The 22,854-nt window shown below is 32.6% G+C and overlaps 1 protein-coding gene across 1 annotated transcript; it reads left to right on the forward strand.

Annotated features, from left to right (window-relative positions):
- Positions 1–2,612: 2,612 nt before the first annotated feature.
- Positions 2,613–18,285, forward strand: LOC111703891 (UPF0652 protein). The gene is made up of 19 exons (XM_023475977.1): positions 2,613–2,718; positions 3,105–3,200; positions 4,002–4,139; positions 5,190–5,305; positions 7,303–7,421; positions 7,952–8,013; positions 8,913–8,991; positions 10,171–10,233; positions 10,571–10,685; positions 11,266–11,393; positions 12,346–12,477; positions 13,312–13,424; positions 13,595–13,704; positions 13,893–13,992; positions 15,123–15,177; positions 15,711–15,790; positions 16,240–16,294; positions 17,496–17,557; positions 17,997–18,285. Exons 1-19 carry the CDS (start codon positions 2,632–2,634, stop codon positions 18,057–18,059), a joined length of 1,773 nt encoding a protein of 590 aa, XP_023331745.1. The 5' UTR covers positions 2,613–2,631; the 3' UTR covers positions 18,060–18,285.
- The last annotated feature ends 4,569 nt before the right edge of the window (positions 18,286–22,854 follow it).

The raw sequence follows: 22,854 nt of genomic DNA on the forward strand, positions 1-22,854 counted from the left end.
ATTTGTTAACATTAAATAACGTTATATTCTACTGTTAAATAACATTATTTCTAAGGTTAATTTGTTATACTAAAAATGTTGGTTATTAACATAAGTTTGCAATGATAGATAATATTGTTTTTTTGTAATGAATATCTTATTTTGTAACGTTAACTTATGTAATTTTTGTAACTTTAAATAACGACATTTTTGTAACGCTACCTACAGGTTTATTTTTTTGTAACAGAATGTCAAAGATTAACGTACATTACACTGAACTGGGAAACCTTAACTGCACAAAAATGCACTTTTAAGTGAATTAATTTTAAAATATTTAATAATTTTTCTAAAGAATTGATATGCAAAAAAATGTAATACAAACATTTTGGAAATACATGATTCAAAAATCATTTTGGAGTAAATTGATGTTTTTATGAGAATCAATGTCAGTAAATTCTCGATTTTTTGATAAATAGAAGTTCCACAAAGACAGTCTTGTAACAGGTATTATGGTAAGTGAATAAAGTATAACAGATATTGAATATGAAATTGCTGAAGATATAGACAACATGTATGAGCAATGGTTTAGAAGATTACAGATGAAGGAATGATGATGGGATAAATTTGTGTAGAAGAATACTGGATATCATGTAGTGATAACCAGAAAACTCTGTAAGAGGAAGACGACTTTTAGACTTAAATTATGACTTTAAACAGTCCAATGGACATGAGACACAGCCATTGTGCAGTGTAAACGAACCATTTCACTTAATTCGTAATTTAATAAGTGCATGTAGTGAGGGGGGGAGTCCAGAGTTCCTCGACGAATAATCACCGCCACCCAAATGTGTTTTGCGGCAAGCGCGCTCCTCAATTGGTAATCTCCGTAAAATTTTGTTTTCTGAGATTTTAATTTAATGTTGTTGTCGTATATAGCAGCAATTGATTCTCAATAATGAACAGATAAACAACTGATTTCCTGAAATAAATGATATAAATAATAACATATGAATTATTACAATGAATTTTTATAATGGAAAGATTCTTACGATCTAATAAGAGATATAATTGGAGGGTTAAATCGTCGGACAGTCCTAAGACGTTTTTTTAAACTTCTTAAAAGAATGACAATTATAATTATTAACGAAAGTCACTAATTCTTTATGTGAAAATATTCTTTGTTTAACTTTTGAAATGGATGGATTCACGATGCTTTAAGTTGTTTACACTCCGATGGGGAACAATTTGATCTGCTCTACTGCCCATCCGTCCTATTGCCCATCCGCTATACTGCACATCCGACCTGCTGGAACATCCAACCTATGACAGCCGTTTATTTTTGTAATTTGAGGGTTATGAATTTATAGGTTCAGAGAATTTCTGGGTCGAGCGCTGCGGCCATGAGACGGCAAGGAGGCGGAACTCCGCGGCTAGGACATGCTGGGGGAACGGGCGCTGCGGCCAGAAGTCCATCTAGCAGCTATTAAACCACGTGCTAGTTGGTCGGATGGGCAGTAGGACGGATGGGCGTAGGTCCAGAAATACACCATCCCCCATTAAAAATAATTAAATGGAGGACGACATTTAATATCTTAACAGCTGACTAGAACTGCAAAGTACAAACCAAATAATTTCTATGAATAGTATTAGTCTAATAGAGCATTCGGAAATAATGAATTATGAATAAAATGTCTCTCACAAGTCGCAGCAACATTTTTATTTGTATGAATATGTTTATTTTGAAATTATAGACTATATTATAGTGGTTGAAATCAAATCTGTTTTACAGTTTCTGCAATTTCTTAGGTAAATATCTCGACAAGCAAGTAATTCAGACATATTTAAAACATAAAATTGGTCCTTGATGGATTGCAATAATGATTGACAAATACATTAGGTCCGTCCTAAAGAACGATTTTGGACCCCATTTTTGTGTGAAATGTGCATTTTTTTTCTCGTGTTAAACAATGGACAAACTATCCGAATTTTTTTGGAGTCTAAAAAACAAGCTTCCACATTTTGTTTAGATTAATGATTCAAGTGTACCACTCTAAATCGGGCGTTTCCATCTTTACATGGAGAGTTGGTGAATTGCGCTTCGCCGCAATTACACTCCTTTAGGACGTTCAGTATTTTTAACTGGGGTTTGAACGATTTTTAGACCCCCCAGGCCCCCCCTCCTCCCTCCTATCAATTTTGTACATGACCAAATTAATCATTTAGCATTATTTAGGGTTAGGTTAGGTTAAGACACTTTCTGGACCGTACGCTGCGGCTAGAATTGGCTAGGGGGCGAGGGAGGGAGTCCAGAGTTCCTCAAATAGTAATCACCGCCACCCAAATCTGTTTTGCGGCAAGCGCGCTCCTCAATTGGTAATCTCCACCACCTCAAATAGTAATCAGCCCAAAAAAGCATAAAATTAAATCGTTTATTTCTTTGAAATAAGACCATATTGACCTCTTTTAATGGCCCTATGGTTTACAATATTGTTAAAGCTTTCTTTATTGACTTCAAAAATCGTTCTCTAGGAATATACCCACTCCTTTTAGGACGTTCAGTATTTTTAACTGAAACAATTAATCTTAGACTCGCTACTAAAATTTGACTTTTTAATGTACTAATATTATTTCAGAATCTAGCAAATATTTAGAATGGCCGGATTGTCTGGACCCAGTCTAGCGGATGTGCTGGATGGGAAGGCGGAAGCCCACATCACTCAAAAAGATCAAGAACAAAAGGTTACATGTAAATAAGAAATATAAATGTTTATAGGTTTTAGAATTCGAATGGATTTAATTAAATTCGAGTTAAAGGGAATTATTTTGCGTAATTTCAAGTCAACCTCAACGCAAAGATGTTAATGTTTTATCTTTAACTTCGATGTACTAAATATTGGTTTATATTGGCTTTAATTTTATCTGAATTATAATGTGATATAAAATCCACCTTTATTAAATAAAATCAGTAATTTTCTTATTTACTCCGCCAGGATTTCTGAAAATAATCAAAACATAAACTCAATCCGAAACACAGTAGACCGGGCACTATCTTTCTCGGACGCTTTTTAATATGACACCGGTAACTTTTTTTGAAGGTTTTAATCAATTGTTATGGATTCATGCAGGGTGTCGAGCCGATGGTGGATGGAATACCGATATCCAAGGCCTTCAGACACAGAGAGAAGATGCTGCTTCAGGCTGTGGTAGAAAAATATGGAAAGGTATTCATATTTTACATTGCTTAAGGTTTTAAGTACAAACAGACGAAAGTCCATTTGAAAACTAAGGTTCTGCAGTGCTTAGGATCCATTTAATTTTGATGCGGATCCGGATCCTGGATCCGCACTGGAAAAAATGGATCCGGATCCAAATCCGGATCCGGATCCAAGTCATTTTTGATTTACTAAATTTCTTTAACAAAAAAATAATTTTCAAATTTTTAATTTATTTTTTCGCTTTTTTTATCCTTAAACTTGTTGAACCATTCAGAAATGAGGAAATTCTTATAATCTCTCTTTAAAAAAAAAAAAATCCGCTTTGGGTTTTTTGAGTATAATCTCTTTTTTTGCAGTTTTTGGTGATATTTTACCCCTTGGATCCGGGTCCGTGGATCCGCATATTTTTGCGGACCCGGATACAGGAAGCCAAAATCTTCCGGATATAAATACTTATAATTAAAAATGTTTTCCTTAGAGGATTTCACTAACTTTGCTAAAACATAATGCAATGTTTTTTCCATTAGTTCTGAAAAAATTCAAAGACATTTTTTAGGTATTAAAAAAGAACAAAAAAGAAAATTGAGGATGTAATACTAAATGGGACTGTTCACCGTTTTTATAATATTCACAATACCCTTTATTCTGCAACTAGGAACACAAGTCTAGTAGTTTTCAATTTATCACTAGAATATTTTGTTATGACAAGAAATATCAATAATATCTTGTTATTTCCCCAAAACCACTGGTCTATCTTTGAATTTGCAAAAGTGATAACAACACATATTATATTCTTGATTATTTTAGGATCTTGGACCTAACGTATCTGCTGCTAGCTTGGTAAAAGAGTTCCTAGGGGAAGGTCCGGAGGATAAAATAGGGAAAAATGTTGGAGACTTTGACGCGAGAGGAGCTCTAGATATAGATATAACTACTGATGTAGAGGTATACTCCAGTTATTAAGGTGTCAAGTCTTTCCCTGGGAAATTTAAAAAGATGAAAATTTCCCGTGTGCTAATTCAAGGACTACAGTATGGTTTTGGTAATTATATTGACGTGCTAAGCCTAGGGGGTTCAGAATTAATTTTTTAAATATATTTTTTAATCTGTTCTAAAAATCTAGTAAAGTTTAATTTTTAATAAACATTTTTTCTGGATGATTGCAAGTTATTTATAAAACTCTCTTAACCGGCATATTTTTTCCAATTTCATTTAGAGAAGAAAAGGTATTGATAAATGTTGCTTTATATTGAGTAGATTCACTTACATATGCCAACGTAAAAACTATTTGATAGCAGGGAAGATTCTGCATTTTATATTTGCCAAATCGAACTGAATTTTTAGTTTAAACAAATCTGTTTAGTATTTATATAGAAGCACTTCTAGGTATCATTTTGATTTAATTTTCAAGTATCATACAGGGAAATTTTCATCTTTCTAAATATCCCAGGGAAAGACTTATCGCCTTCTATAGCGCGGAAAGAATTTATATTATTTTTTTGTAAGGAATGATTTAAAAGACTCAATAGAACGCCCGAAAAAATCTGCATCTATAATAAAAATTCTGCATCTAAAATAAAAACCCTGAAAAAATACGTTTACTTTAAATATTATATTTACATGAAAGATTTATTTTGTATTTTATTTGTCCCTAATTTTTTTTCAGGACGGATAAATTAAGTATTGATATACAATGCTTCCATGGCTTCCATAATGGATTTCTAACTTTTTAACGATTTAAAAAAAACCTCGCTAGTCTCCAGGAGTTTGTAACAACTCATGTAATCATAAAGATAAATGGTGCTTTCTTTAATCCATAAGGGACAAGAAAAATTGGGTAAAAAGTATCGAAAAGGATGAAAATAAATTTTGCCTTTTGATGTCTAATTTTTTATTTGTTCCCCCAGATATACAAAATCATTCCAACCCTTCACCTCCAGAAGAGGGGGGGGGGGATTAATTCTGAAAAATATACGCCCGGTCTGTTGTCCCTAGATGAATGCTGAATGTGAGGAGGATGGCGCATCGGGTAACTCTGAACTAGCAGAGTTCTCTGAGAGAGTTAAATATATTCCTCTTCGTCTCACCTTGTCAGAACGGAAACTGCTCAGGTACAAACAGTCATCCCGTTGTAGGACGATTTAAAGAGAGTGGTAAATTTTCTTCGGGCATCATTTCTCTCTCCCCCTTAACCCCATCTTTGAAAATCATTTTTTCATAGCGCTGATTTAAGGATTCATATCTCTAATTGAATAATGAGCTAGATAGATAGATAGATGCTACCGCCATACTGTTTCTGATGTTTCAGAATAGACACCAAACACATGTCTGAACCCTGATTCGATCAGGCGCTAATGGACTCGGCATACAGGAGTGCATCGTGAAAGAACAAGGAAATGGTGCCCCCCCCTCCCCATTACTTCCAGATATTAGCGCCTCTGCTACCGAACAATTTCGAATGGATATTTATATTTAATCATAATTTCTGTAAACAATGATTATATAGATTATTAATTTTAAAAGATTTTTTATTTTAAGTAGAAGAGTATTTTAAGAAGGAACTCTTCAAATTCTATATGATAAAAAAGAAAAATGATGACTAAACTGTTATTCAAATAAAAGTTTTTATTTAGAATTCTGTGTCAGCTCCGTAAATGCTGTATCAGAATATATATTCAGTATTCATGGTTTAATATTTTTAATATTATCATATTGTTTATATAAGGGGGGGGGGGGGGTAGGAGAGAGAACTAAGTCGACGAAAGAAATTTCAGATTTTTTATTTTTTTGGCATTAATTGGCCAAATTCTTGGTTTTATGGTTTTATTGCGATAAAATGTTAATTATGTGCAAGGTTTTTTAGTTTATATATTTGTATCCTGGATTGAGTGAGGCTACCCTAGATATCTATATAATAAAGCTCTTCGTTCATATTTATGTCAGCTATAATAGCTGACCAAACGGCCTGACCAAAGAGAATATATTAATAACCGAAGGGGCTGAAATTTTTGAGGGAACTCTTGAGTACCCCGGGGGTAAAATTAGCTAAAAAAAATGTTGTTCGAAAATTCGAAATTTTTCTAGAAAAATTCAACATTTTGTTTGAATTTCGATTTATAAAATTTTAGAGGCAATCCCGGGCACTTCCGCGTGTTAGTTAACATAATTGTATCCTAGGTTGAGTGAAGCTGCCCTAGATATTAGTTGATATATTTGTATTCTGGATTGAGTGAGGCTTCCCTAGATATTAGTTGATATAATTGTATCCTAGGTTAGTGAGGCTTTCCTAGATATTAGTTGATATATTTGTATTCTGGATTGAGTGAGGCTTCCCTAGATATTAGTTGATATATTTGTATTCTGGATTGAGTGAGGCTTCCCTAGATATTAGTTGATATATTTGTATCCTAGGTTGAGTGAGGCTTCCCTAGATATTAGTTGATATAATTGTATCCTAGGTTGAGTGAGGCTTCCCTAGATATTAGTTGATATAATTGTATCCTAGGTTGAGTGAGGCTACCCTAGATATTAGTTGATATATTTGTATCCTAGGTTGACTGAAGCTGCCCTAGATATTAGTTGATATATTTGTATCCTAGGTTGAGTGAGGCTTCCCTAGATATTAGTTGATATATTTGTATCCTAGGTTGAGTGAAGCTGCCCTAGATATTAGTTGATATATTTGTATCCTAGGTTGAGTGAGGCTTCCCTAGATATTAGTTGATATATTTGTATCCTAGGTTGAGTGAGGCTTCCCTAGATATTAGTTGATATATTTGTATCCTAGGTTGAGTGAGGCTTCCCTAGATATTAGTTGATATATTTGTATTCTGGATTGAGTGAGGCTACCTTAAATATGAGTTAATATATTTGTATTCTGGATTGATATTTATATTTTAGTAAACATATTTGTATCCTAGGTTGAGGGAGGCTACCCTGAATGTGAGTTAATTTAGTTGTATCCTAGGTTGAGTGAGGTTACCCTGAATGTGAGTTAATTTAGTTGTATCCTAGGTTGAGTGAGGCTACCCTGAATGTGAGTAAATATATTTGTATCCTAGGTTGAGTGAGGCTACCCTGAATGTGAGTGAACATATTTGTATCCTAGGTTGAGTGAGGCTACCCTGAATGTGAGCGAGTATACGGATAAGGTGGATATCCTCTCCTGGAAATCAAAGACTGGGCGGATACATGAACAGCTCAGGGATATTTGCGCCATTCTCTCAGGTTAACTCGGCTTTGGGTCTGTAGACGTTATTTTAAGGGACGACGACATGTCCTATTCACAAAGCGACACTTTAAAATTTATCTGAGCAACATCATGATGTAATATCCTATTTTTTTCTGGCAAAACTGGATCATTATAAATTGGGGTTTCGGTTTACAAGTGACTAGCGGACTTCAGCAGCAGAAAATTAAAAAACGTAATTTACAGAATTAAACACTTCTTATATGGAAAGACGACAGTATCTTCTCCTTTATTGCTCAGATTTAAGATTTGAATTGAGAATCCAACACTTAAAATAAAGGGTTACTTAAAAATAACGCATAGAATCCCTGAGTTTTCCCACCCTGCATATTTTTGATTAGAAGTCGGATCATGCATTGATTTAAATCTTACGCAGAAAAATGTTATTCCTCTTCGACATCCCATGTGCCGTGAATGTCATTTCCTGCAAGAATAACGAATAACGATACTTCACACAAAACAAACTACCTCAGAAACTTCAGGCTTAAAGATTTACAAAATTTTCCAGGATTAGCGGTTGCAGCCGATTATGAGACAGGACAGAAAATGATAAAAGACAGAAGTTTTGAGGTAATTAAATAATTTGTTCTAAAAATAAAAAATGTCGCATTTTTATGAAAATATTTTGAGTTATTGTACGCATTACAAATTATACCTGTATATGTAAAATATTTAAATATTTTTTATTAATGTAAGTTGTAAATATTTTAGTTTTAAATTGATGTAAGATACAAATATTCTTTATTAAAGTAAGTTGTAAATATTTTAGTTTTATATTGATGTAAGATACAAATATGTTTTATTAGTATAAGTTGTAAATATTTTAGTTTTATATTGATGTAAGATACAAATATTCTTTATTAAAGTAAGTTGTAAATATTTTAGTTTTATATTGATGTAAGATACAAATATTCTTTATTCAAGTAAGTTGTTAATATTTTAGTTTTATATTGATGTAAGATACAAATATTCTTTATTAAAGTAAGTTATGAATATTTTAGTTTTATATTGATGTAAGATACAAATATGTTTTATTAATGTAAGTTGTAAATATTTTAGTTTTATATTGTTGTAAGATACAAATATTTTTTATAAATGTAAGTTGTAAATATTTTAGTTTTATATTGATAAAAGATACAAATATGTTCTATTAATGTAAGTTGTAAATATTTTAGTTTTATATTGATGTAAGATACAAATATGTTTTATTAATGTAAGTTGTAAATATTTTAGTTTTATATTGATGTAAGATACAAATATTCTTTATTAATGTAAGTTGTATATGTTGCATAGATTCAAGATACAAATATTTTACATAGATTTCAGATCACATTTTTTTTCAATTAATGTAAGATTCAAATATTTTACATTGACGTAAGTTGTACAATTTTACATAAATTCACGATTCAAGATGCAAAAGGCAAATTTTTAGTTAAATAATGTAAAATACAAATACATTGGTTGTACAGGAAAATGCTGAATATTTCTCTACAGTATTTGAGATTGGTCGGAGACACAAAATCCTTAATCCGGAGTGTATGAGAACAGGTGAGAGAGTTTATTCATTAGTATTGTTAAACTTGGCACATGGCCCACAGAACTGCCAATTTGGGTTTCCATTCCCAACAAGGGTCAGATTTGGGGAAATCCTTAAACTATTTTGGGTATCTGGATTTGCATGGAGTAATTGTTGACCATTTAATTAATTAATTTATTTATTTGGATAATGCGTTTGTATTTAATCATTCATTTGGATAATGCGTGTATTTTTCCATTCATTTGTAGTCATACTGCAGGATTAAAAAATTCATTCATATATACTTATCTTGGGGTGCCAAGTGGGGTGTTTTCATTCATTTCTCTCAATTATTATTATCAATATCGAGTGAAAAGAGACATAAGCATATTACAACGAAAGAAAAATTTGTCATCAAAATTCAAATGTTTTCATCAGGGGGCGGAAACGTGTGTGTGTCTGTACCAAAAGAGTGTTTGTAAAGTTTACCGAACCGAAGGCGTGTACTGTAGGTATAAACAGTACATGTACGAATCTCGGTATTTGCAGGAGAGTACATTTGTTTATTGTTAATTATTTACTTAAAAATAAGTTTAATATACATGTACTATATTATTTATATTTTTAAATCAACACATGCCAAATTGTCATGCAAAGAATATAATTTGATTAAAGTTTACAAAAAACTGGTCGTTATTCAAGCTTAATTATAATTAACAACATTGTTCTGCAATTTCCTTGACTGTAGTCATGTTGTGTGTCTGTACTTAAAGAGTGTGCGTTAGGTTTACCGAAATTGTCTGCAAAGCAGTGAGACTGGCTTTCTCATGCCAGACCAGCGCCATTTCTTCCTATTCCCTGGTTTTCAACCTTATCGATTCTTTTTATCCAAAAATATATTTATTTTATCATAAAAAAACATTTACTTTACCCAATTCAACAAATAAGGAGGGGGTGGGGGAAATAGATTTTTCTAGAAAATTTATATTCCTCCAATGTTTCACAAGAATCTGATTTTTGTTGACTAATTGATACATTAATCAGTAGATTGATTCAAGAACTTCTTGTTTAAGTGATAATTGATTAACTGATCGATTGATTAGTTGATTATGGACGTGTGTGTGGGTGGGTAGGCTGTGTGGGGGGATGGCTGGGTGGGTTGAGTGAGTGAGGTTCAAATATTGAATGATTAATTGATTGTGTTTGTTAAGACTATGGGAAGCTGGTTCATATGTTGATGGACAGTCAGAATCCTGATATACAGAGACTTCTAGGGACATAAATACAAAATCATTGCTTAAATTGGATTTTATATCAAGTTGGGTTTCCAAATTTCGGATCAATTAAGTTCAGTAAAGATTGGTTTTGTTCAAACTAACTATTTGTTTATCGGTATTTCTTCATCAAATTTTTAAAAAAGATAATGTTGGACAACATTTTTCTTACAATTACAAAGAAACTATGAATTTTTTTCTTACTTTCAAACTAAATCAAATATTTGTATTTGTAACTTAGTTTGAATTCTAAATGATCCTTACTTAAATGATTTAGATTTCTGCTTTCAAATTTGTTTAAGGTCTTAAAAGAAACATTTGTAATTGTTTTTGTTAGAGTTTAAGTTTGTAAAGAAGGTTCTGACTGTGAATGATTTTCTCCGAGAACGAGACTGTTTAAACCTTCTCAAACATCCAGATATAATCACAGCAACAACAGCTATAATAGACAGGTAGATATATAATCACAGTAACAACAGCTATTATAGACCGGTAAATATATAATCACAGCAACAACAGCTATAATAGACAGGTAGATATATGATCACAGTAACAACATCTATAATAGACCGGTAAATATATAATCACAGCAACAACAGCTATAATAGACAGGTAGATATATAATCACAGCAACAACAGCTTTAGTAGACAGGTAGATATATAATCACAGCAACAACAGCTATAGTAGACAGGTAGATATATAATCACAGCAACAACAGCTATAAAAGACAGGTAGATATATAATCACAGCAACAACAGCTATAATAGACAGGTAGATATATAATCACAGCAACAACAGCTATAGTAGACAGGTAGATATATAATCACAGCAACAACAGCTATAGTAGACAGGTAGATATATAATCACAGCAACAACAGCTATAATAGACAGGTAGATATACAATCACAGCAACAACAGCTATAGTAGACAGGTAGATATATAATCACAGTAACAACAGCTATTGATTGATGAATTGATTGATGAATTGATTGATTGATTATTAAATGATTGATTGATTGATTTACGTTTAGAGGTCGAACCAGATCTGAGGTCCAGCACGCTATCCGACTAAAAGAAGCAGCAGTGAAACGATTAATCAACAAGTTCTCTAGTGATACAATGTCAGAAGATGAGATCGAGTGGTGTCTTTACTCAATAGGTATCTCTTCAAACTAAATTTTTTTTAATATGTTGTAAAGGGATTTAATCGCTGGATTTGGAATCGAATGTTTTTACGATGTTAAGTATTTTCCCAATATTTTTTTCCCAAGTGTCAACTTCCTAAGTGTATTTTCCCAAGTGTCAACTTCCTAATAGTATTTTCCCAAGTGTCAACTTCCTAAGGGTATTTTCCCAAGTGGCAACTTCCTAAGGGTATTTTCCCAAGTGGCAACTTCCCGTCTGTGCTATTTCCCAAGCGGCAACTTCTCAAGTCTATCTTAACCGCAGTGATTGGCCCCCCTAGCCCACCCGTGTCGTTCCCCATTACAACCTGCTGCGCCTTGGAAAAGGTCTAACCCAACCTTTGGGAAGTTGCCGCTGTGGAAATTACACATTTGGGAAATTGCCACTTCGGAATGGTCACTCGGGAAGTCGCCTTTGGGAAAATGCTTAACACCGTTTTTTTTGGGAAATTTTCCATTTAATTTCTCTAAACCTACAAAATGCTCCCGGAGGAAGGGGGTGAATTCTCGAAAATTTAAGCTGGGGGAGCTTCTATTCCAATTCAAAATTTTCAGTTTTCACTTTTTATTCTAGATCTTTAAAGTGTTGTCAGTGTATTTTTAACGACTAATCCTCCATATAGAGTACAATCAACGATTTATTTTTTCGAGAAAGAAAACCGACAAGTTTGTTTGTTTGTCAGAATTTGATAATGCTAGGAGAAAAAAATGTAATAATGGAAATTCTTAAACGAGATGAAATAATCTTGATGTATTCTTTAACGATGGCCGCATTTTGATCCGTTAGCGGCCTGGGTTCAAAAAGTGTGGGGGGCTTAAACATATATTTCTTATTTTTTTAGTCCACTTACCTTTGCAGTCTAATTTTATGGTTTATTTTTTTAATTTAATTTTTTCCCTAACTAGTTTTTATATTTACTTCTTTAGGTGACAATGCATCCTTCCTGTTATTCAACAGAGATCCAGTTGATCATATGATCGAGTATCTTACTGTTAACTTCCCTGAAAACCTTCCAAATGATTGTCGGAGATCTCTTGCGATCCGGGCAGGATCTAAAGGTAGTTGATAAAACATTGTTAATTTTTATTTTTAACTTATTATTATTTTTGATCTTCATCCTTATTTTGATCTTCGTTCTTGTTTTATCTAAATTATTATCTTGATCTTCTTCTTGTCTTGATCTTCATCTTTATCTTGATCTTCATACTTGTCTTGATCTTCATCTTTGTCTTGATCTTCATCTCTATCTTGATCATCATCCTTGTTTTAATCTTCATCTTTATCTTGATTTTCATCCTTGCCTTGATCTTGATCCTTTTCTTGATCTTGATCCTTGTCTTGATCTTCATTCTTTTCTTGATCTAACTTCATCCTTATCTTGATCTTCATTCTTATCTAAATCTTCATAATCTTAACCTTCATCCATGTCTTGATCTACATCTTTATCTTGATCTTCATCCTTATCTTGATCTCCATCCTTATCTTGATCTTCATCCTTATCTCGATCTTCATCTTTATCTTGATTTCCATCCTTATCTTGATCTTGATCTTTTTCCTTGTCTTGATCTCCATCCATATATTGATCTCCATCCTTATCTTGATCTGCATCCTTGTCTTGATCTCAATCCTTTTCTTTATCTTCATCCTTTTCTTGATCCTCATCCTTGTCTTGATCTTCATCTTGACTTGATCTTACTTGTTTTGATCTTCATCTTTAACTTAATCTTCATTTTTATGTTTGTCCAGATCTCCATTTTTATTTGATCTTAATCCGTATCTTGATCTTAATTATCCTCATCTTCGACTTTATTTAATTCGAACCATCTTGATCCTGATTTGATTATTAATTCTTATTATTTAATTTTGATTTTTATCTTGATTTTAATGTTTAGGTGCTCGATTGTCTCATGGTCATAGTCAGCAGTTTCAGTATGCTCTACAGTCTTTAACTTTGTGGAGAGAAATACAAACTGATATGTTTAAACTCTGGTGTCTTGCTGAAGAGGTACTCGTTGGTTGAGTTGGTTGGTTGGTTGGTTGGTTGGTTGGTTGGTTGGTTGGTTGGTTGGTTGGTTGGTTGGTTGGTTGATTAAATGATTGGTTGATAGGTTAAATAATTGGTTGATTGGTTAAATGATTGGTTGATGGATTGATGGATTGATTGATATTCTCTAGGATCTGCTAGACCCTGGAAACTACTACAGTCTACGGGATACCGGACAAGGATTAAACAGGGTACAGTCTGCGCCTAGGATTGGCAGGGCTATGCATGAAATTCTGCATAGGTAACTGTTCTAAAAAATAATTTTTTTCTGAAAAATATTTATTTTACATTATAAAATTTGCGGAATTAAAAATTTGCATTGATCTATCAAAATAGGTTGATTGATTCATTCATTGATTGATTGATTGATTTATTGATTGATTTATTGATTGATTCATTGATTGATTCATTCATTGATTCATTGATTAGGTCCCAGCGTAAGGTTGGAAGCTGGATTGGATCTAGTGTTGTTCATCTTGGTGATCATAATGTTCCTAATGCGCTCACATTCATTGATAAATACACTCAGGTTAGCTTAGTGGTAGTGATATAATGTACTAGTTAAAGATCTCACGATCCGGATCGATTCGAGCTTTGAAACTGGTGATATCTCTCAGAATTTAACCTCGTATTCTTAATATATTTTTTTGAAAAATCATTTCCCCCCCCTTCCATTTTTGAAAATCTTTTTCTCCATAGTTAAAGGGAGTGTTCGCGAAAAATGAAAGGGGGTATAGGCTTAATGCGATAATGCTTAATGCTTAATGCTTAAGCGCTTTTGATCGCTACTAATCTTACTTCTAGCTGTTGCGTCTATAAGGAGAAAATTGTTAAAAACGACTCATACCGAAGAACGTAGTGTCCATACAAATTCAGAAAGATGCAACATACGACTTAGACCGTAAAAAATCTATTCAATTTCAAACAAATCATTCAGATATTACAACCTACAGTCATCGATTATCTTTCGCCACATTTGTATATAGTCGATTTTTCATAATATGTTTTGATTTTATTTTTTAAAATAATATTTAGCTTCCAACTTGTTTTCGAACATTCCTGGAAAATATGAAAATGTCGTCTTCAGTACCAAAAATCCTCGAAACAGGAATAAATATTTTATAAGTAACTCTCAGATCATAACAATTAAAACATATTTATGAAAAATCAACTTTGTTTTTGTTTTCTTTGTTAGTTCGGTATTTGTGATACCCTCCCTAGAAATTGTGATAGAGAAGGTTTTAAACAAAGATTTTTCCGAAAGAAAAGATAACGCATCAAAATATTTTACTAATATTGTCAACGTTATTGTTCACAGTATAGATTGTATGTTTTAAGCACCAACGTTTGTCTTAAAGAAAAAATGTGCTGACAACGGATGGAAATTGATGATAATATGTACTTTTTACTAGGAAATTTGTCAAGTTGTTAATTACAGCCTTTTTTTATGAAAAATATTTTGAGACAAATCTTTAAAATGTATGTTTAAGATGTCATCAATTTTATAAACTAGTAAAGAAATTTCAAAAAGGAAAGTTATTATACCCATGTCCGGAGAAACACCATCTCTTTTTCCAGAGTTTTATAATTTTAATAAATTTCTGATTTACAAAATATTTCATAAACATATTGTTTTTATCTAAATAATTTCTGTTGCAGGTTCCCCGAATTCTTAATCCTATTGTCAACGTTATAGAATCGATCCCAAGATTAGGTAAACATTAAATATTTTAATTTATTTGTTCTTTTCAGTTTTATTTTTTGTGTGTGATTAAAAAAGGTTTAAATTAGAAGAGCTAAAATTATTTGGACATAGCATAGAAAAGTTGAAGTGAATTTATGTAAAATATTGATTAATTGATTTATTGATTATTGATTTAATGATTGATTTAATGATTTAATGATATATTGATTCAATGATTTAATGATTTAATGATTTAATGATTTAATGATAGTTTGTATGGTTGGTTGGTTGATTGATTGATTGATTGATTGATTGATTGATTGATTGATTGATTGATGAAGAATTGATTGACTAATTGATGGATTGATTGATGGACTGATTTATGTAAGGATAGATTGGTTGATGGATTAATGGATTGATTGATGAATTGATTGATGAATTGATTGATGGATTGATGGATTGATGGATTGATTGATGGATTAATTGATGGATTGATGGATTGGTTGATGGATTTGTCGGCAAATTGATTGATTGATTAATTGATTAATGTGTAATTTTTGCAGCTGATGAGAATAGCGACGTATCTGAAATGATAGAGAAAGTTTACGGTTCAGTAAAAGACTGCCAACTGGATATTCTCCAGGTACAGTAGACAATAGACATTTTACCAGGCCTTACCTGAACATGACCTTGTATCATTTAGATAGGAAGGTACTCACGGGCGCGGCGTGATGTCTAACTCCATTCGTGGTTTTATGGTTGCCATTAAAATATATGAAAACCATCCCCCTGCTAATAATACTTTTGGTCCCATTGAAGTAATACTTGTTAAGGGTATCATTCCTTTTAAAGCAGGAAAAAGAAAAGATTTTCAGTTGCAAATAAACTTTTTGGGATAAAGTATTATATGGGACTATGGATCCATTCAATTTTGATCCGGATCCTGGACCCGTCCTGAAAAATATTGGGTCCTGATCTAGTGAACATTTCTTTAAGATTTACTGATTTTTTGGACACTTAAAGAAATTATAAATAATTTTTCTTATTTTGTTTCGCTGATTTTTTGTTTTTCAATGTAAATATTTTTTTAAGGATTTCTATAAGCATGCCTTTGATGGATCTGGTGCAGACAATTTCTACGATGCAGGTAAATTTACGGGGCTTTTTCGCTGAATTTTGTGTGTGGAGAAATGTACGGTTTTGGGGAAAAGTGTCTAAATATATACTTTCCCTTGTTTTCTTCTTACAGGGGTAAAGAATTTTTTTAAAATTTACTTTTCTCCAAGGTATTAGAGATGTATGCGAACTAAAAATTGTTTCACTCGACAAATTGGGGAACTCAATGATTTTTAAGGGGGGGATATGTTTGGTTTAAAAAACTAAAATGTCGAATTTCTTTTATGTCCAGAGAAGCGAAAACTTGATTTACAATTTACATTTACATTTACATTTACATTTACATTTACATTTACATTTACATTTACATTTACATTTACATTTACATTTACACTTACATAACATGAATTAAATATTTTTCACAGGGAAATAAGCTTGTGTCTTAACATAAAGGATTTACAATTTACATTCACATTTACACTTAAAAAAAATAAATATTTTACACATGGATATACCTTTACATTTACATTTACATTTACATTTACATTTACATTTACATTTACATTTACATTTACATTTACATTTACATTTACATTTACATTTACATTTACACTTACATAACATGAATTAAATATTTTTCACAGGGAAATAAGCTTGTGTCTTAACATAAAGGATTTACAATTTACATTCACATTTACACTTAAAAAAAATAAATATTTTACACATGGATATACCTTTACACAGAGGATTTACAATTTGCATTTAAATTTAAGTTATATCAAGTTAATAAGATACACAGCAGGGATGATAATGTATGTCATTTACACAGAGAATTTACCATTTACATGTGAATTTACGATTTCTATACAAAATACACACATGCCTCACACTAGTCCTCCAAGGGATTGTTGAGTAAATAAATGTATATGTTATATAACCAGTTGATGGTTTCGTTTGTTTATTATTATTGTATTGTGACATACAAATTACTACATTTAAAACAACATTTCGTCGATTTTTTATCTTTCCTTTGTTTTAAATTTTTTGTAATTAATTAATTATTTTTAAATGTGTATTGTAATTTGTGTAGGGCCTATCAATTAATACAGCCTTATCGGCTGTGTATTGTAATTTGTGTAGGGCTAATGACAAATGAAATGTACTTATGTCTATATTAATTTTTTTAAATTTATCATTCGAAATATTTAAATTAATTAGTTTATTACTTCTAGGGTCCTGTATTGACGGTAGACTTACTAGCGCCTGGAATTGGTGTAACAAATTGGACAAAAAGGTCAGCAAAAATCATTATACTTAAATTTTTCAAGAGCGTTAAGAACAAATCTCCACCATTTTCTTGTTTTGTTTTCGCTAATTTTCATGCCAGAATTTGATTTACTACAGTTTAGACCACATTTTCGTAGACATCGAAAGAAAATTTATAAAATTACGTTTTCTGAACTTTCTGATAATGGAATGCTTGCAGATATTTAGTTTTTCATTTAGTTATTTATCTGGAGCTCTTTTAAACCTTTCCCGTACATTTCATACCGATTTCTTTAGTTTTACAATTACTGAAATTTAGGTATAATTGTAAAAATATAAAACCCAATGATAATTGCCAAGAAGACATTTTTAAATGTTTTGATGACCAACCGCATTTTGTAAATCCTTCTTTTCTTTTTTTGACCGCCTGTATTAAAATTCAAAAGATTATTTGATTTATGTTTCAGAGCTACTACCCCATCTTCCGTCTGGCCGGCTTTACAGGGTTCGATGGTTCTTTCAAGAATTAAACCAAAATCAGAAATACTCCTCCAGACAACTTCTGGCATGTTTTTCAGCTGAACAGACCTAATTTTGGCATCCATCCCTCTGAACAGACCTAATTCTGGCATCCATCCCTCTGAACAGACCTAATTCTGGCATTCATCCCTCTGAACAGACCTAATTCTGGCATCCATCCCTCTGACTCATCACATTATTTAACTTGTTATAAACAATAACGCCAAATATTTGCTCATGAAATAGCAAAATATAAAAGTATAAACTCAACACCCACTCGAATAATACCATCGATAATTTATTATAATGAATTAATATTTGTTTTAATTAATTAAAGTCTTATTTAAATAAATTATTTTTTTGCTCAGTGATGTTTTTGCTATGTAAAGAATTTTTGTGACATCATTTTTAGTGAGACTCTATTTAGAGTGCGATAAGACCGATTTAGTACCCTATTGACCTTTTTATTTGAGCAAAAATAAAGAAAAATACGTTAAGACTGTTTATTAGTTCGTAAGTTTTAACCCCTAACGGATTCACTAGTTTTGAAAAACAATAAGATCTCTCTGTTTAAACATATCGGATCACACTTGAATTCATCTAAACCGTGGCCTGTACACAACAAAGCTAATCTGTTACTTACGTACCGACCATTAAATACGTTAAAAGCGGTCTTCAAACATTCAAAAGTATATTTTTATTTTCTCACACTCAACGATAATTTCCTAGAGAACGATTTTTGGACCCCCTCCCCCTGGCTACCCCCCTCCTATCTATTTTGTACATGACCAAATTAGTATTTATTTAGCATTATTTAGGGTTATGTTAGGTTAAGAAATTGTCTGGGCCGAACGCTGCAGCTAGGACAGGCACTTTCTGTAAGATCCATGTACAAAATTGATAGGATGGGGGGGGGGGAGGGGGTCCAAAAATCGTTCTCTAGGACGGACCCGAATATATAACAGTTGAAACGTAGCATTTAGCAATTAAAAGAGTTTCAGTAGATTGAAAATACACCTACAGTCCCTTTAAGATAAAATAAGAATGGATCCATTTTGTTTCGTATTTCGAGCTTTGTCTGAAGTAAGAATAAAAGTGGCGCGAAGCTGCACTGGTTTCTAATATATCTTTATCTAAGTATACTTTCTGGGTCTCCAGTATCCTCGTCTTGCAGGGTACATATCTCTAATGTGTCTCCAGGGATGTATGAATTTAAAGTTTTAAATTATTCTTAAATTATTCCCTAAACCAGAATACAACCTGTCGGTATTCAGTAATTATATAATGCAAAATATAAACGGTATCATGTCTGGTTCTGGCTCAAAGAATGCCTAAAATGGACCTGAATTATGACAAAAGTCTGTACTTTCTACCCAATTAGCGTACATATCCTCTGACATTTGTTCAGTAGACTCCTAAGCAGTTTGCATCTATATTGTGCATGGACCAGCTATAAACTCCTTAAAACATTGTTAAAAATAAAGAATCTTTGTTATATAAAATAAGTTGCGGTCAATTTTATTCGAATGGGACTTTAATAAAACTAAATAACTTTGAAAAGAAAATTAGCCTAGGATTTTATTGATGTCAATCCGGATTCCTTTCCGGATCTGGTCTTTGGATCAGTATCCTGGATTCTTGATCCGGATATAGCCAGGTCTCCAGATCTACAATAAATTAAAATATGCTTTAGTTTGTTTTCCTTTCTCGTTTATTCTAAGGTTTCTACATCCCTTTCGTAATCAAGGATTTTATTTGAAAAAGGGTTGATTTGTCAACTGAACTGGTTTTCATTTCGTTTGTTTAAACATACAAATTGATGCAAAAATAGGAGGAAAACTCCCTTTCACAGCTTGACTTTTTGAACACATTGTTTATATATAAGGTCCAGATATATACCATGTATATTGGGACACCATGTATATATAGTTTGTGTATGTTCTGAAAGGTCCAGATATATACCATGTATATTGGGACACCATGTATATATAGTTTGTGTATGTTCTGAAAGGTCCAGATATATATATATACTCATGTATATTGGGACACCATGTATATATAGTTTGTGTATGTTCTGCAAGGTCCAGATATATACCATGTATATTGGGACACCGTGTATATATAGTTTGTGTATGTTCTGAAAGGTCCACTGCGGAAAATTATGATAATACTATCTGAAAACTAACAGGGTGGGAGATGAAGAAGATGTGGATTGTGAACCGACCTAGAATGTATCTAAACTATTTACTAAGTAGTTTTTATGGATTTTATTCGACTCCCCCTTATACGTAGAACTCCCATCCAAATCATTCGACTCCCCCTTATACATAGAACTCCCATCCAAATCCCCCATCTTCAAAATAAAGTAAATTGAGGCCGAATTTAAAGAATTTGATCTGCTCAATTAAAACCGGTTTTTAAAGGAATTTGAGACGCGGCGTATAATCATTAAATTCGGACACTGTACGTACGATTTAATTCTTGTATGTTCTCAATTATAATTCCTTTTATTGAAGAGCTATTGAAAAGAATACAAACATTTTGAATTTCTAGTTTGTAACCGGATATATTTTCTACCGTCATACTTGTGCATAAAATTGAAACTAGAAGATCTATGAGGTCTCTGACTCCTGAGTTGAACCAGTAATATTGTATACATTTTACCTTCTCATTCTGTCCATGGTCCATTGTGGCCCTAAACGGATAGCTTAACCTAACCTGACATATTTCAAGACATAATATACCAATTGTCGTTGTCAGAAAATCATTAGGTCCGTTTCCTTTAGGTCGGATGAGCTGATATCGAAATGAGTTGTTGAGAACTTGAAGGGGATGGAACAGGACCAGGAGTGTAAAGTTCTCTTCTTTTATCCCATGGGATTCAGATTCAGATAGACATTCCAAGACCGATGGTTTATAAAACAAAGAGAAATATAACACTTTCACATATAAATTTAAATTTTATGCACTATATGGGTTAGTATAAGGTGATTTTTGTTAGAATTGTGTGTTAGCTTTGATACGATTGTCAGCTTTGACAAGATTGTCATTGTTGATACAAGTGTCAGCTTTGATAGGAGTGTCATCTTTTTCACTCCTGTCAAAGCTGACACTCCTATCAAGCTGACACCTGTATCAAAGTTGACACTCCTATCAAAGCTGACACTTAAGTATCAAAGCTGACACTCCTATCAAGCTGACACTCCTATCAAGCTGACACCTGTATCAAAGTTGACACTCCTATCAAAGCTGACACTTGTATCAAAGCTGACAATCGTATCAAAGCTGACACTCCTACCAAAATTGACACTCATGTCAAAGCTGACACTCATTTCAAAGCTGACAACCGTATCAAAGCTGACACCCGTATCAAAAATGACACCCGTATCAAAAATCACACTTGTATCAAGGCTGACACTTGTATCAAGGCTGACACTTGTATCAAGGCTGACACTTGTATCAAGGCTGACACTTGCATCAAGACTGACACTGGTATTTTGTTCGTTCAACGAAAATTTAATGTCAGAAGAGGTTTTTCTGTTTTTAGTTGGTGTCTTGAAATATCTAAAAAAAATATGTTATTTAAATGTTATTGATTCACTGATGGAACATTAAGCTCACTTATTTTGGTTCCAGAAGAAAAGCATTTGATGGAGTTTATTCCTTTACTACTGTTAATAGGAAATGAAAGTTTTTGATTAAAATATATTGTAAACTTGTAAAGATGGCTAATAATGTTCAACTCTAGCTTTCCTCAAAGCAGAACCTATAGGTCTTTGCATAAGAGCTTCTAACAGAAACTAGGAGTACAGGGAGACCGAGAAAAATGGCAAATCCAAGTTAAACGTACACACATAAGAAACTTAAGGTATGAAGGGAAATTGATGAGGAAAACAAGATAATCAACAAGGAATGCCTGAATTCATCTGTCAATGCTGTATTACCCAGGAGAACAGAGGTTTTTTTTACATTTCTGGGCCTAGGCTTGCATATGGAAAAACCTCGACTTGAAATTGATACTGGTCTGGTTAGCCAGTTTTTAAGTAAAACCTACAACCCATAGGGTTTCCAACGTAATAGATTATTCTCTTACGCGTAATTACGTGCAGTTACGCGTAATAATTTTCATTTCGTGTAATTTCGCAGGATTACGCGTAATTGGGGAAATATCCATTTCGCGAAATTACGGCGTAATTTCGCGTAATTTCTACAACGTAATTTCGACTTTTTTGAAATCGTTCCGTTCCGTTCTAGAACGAGGGCCTTCAGCTAAATCGTTCCGTTCTCGTTCCTCTTTTTTTTATCGTTCCGTTCTCGTTCTGTTCCGTCCCGTTCCGTTCCGTTCTGAGTAGAAGAACGGTCGTAATTACGCGTAACGAAATTACGACTGGAAACCCTAACAACCCATGGGAACCATGTTAATATCCATCAACCTAATATGAAGAAGCATCAAGTACAAGTATAATTTACAAGTACTGCCTAAGATGTTCTCAGTTTCAATCCAACTGTTATAATCTACTCCTAGTCAAAACTCCTTTTATTACATTTGTCATTATTTATAGGCGGAGATTCTGACATTGAGTTTGGTGCAGTGTTCCTTTTTCTTTCCTCACCATTCAACAGAGCCAGGAGGCATTAATTGTGTATAGATCTATATTTAGTAAAGTTATTAACATTAAACAATTTACCAACCTGCTGAGGTAGCAAATTCCAGAAAACTTGCAAGAATTATTTTATTATTATTAATGTTTATAGGTTCAGTGGCAGCAGCTGAGATATTGAATTTAGAAACATATTTTTAACTTT

This window comes from Eurytemora carolleeae, unplaced genomic scaffold, assembly GCF_000591075.1.
Source record: "Eurytemora carolleeae unplaced genomic scaffold, Eaff_2.0 scaffold562, whole genome shotgun sequence".
NCBI classification, from domain to species: Eukaryota; Metazoa; Arthropoda; class Copepoda; order Calanoida; family Temoridae; genus Eurytemora; species Eurytemora carolleeae.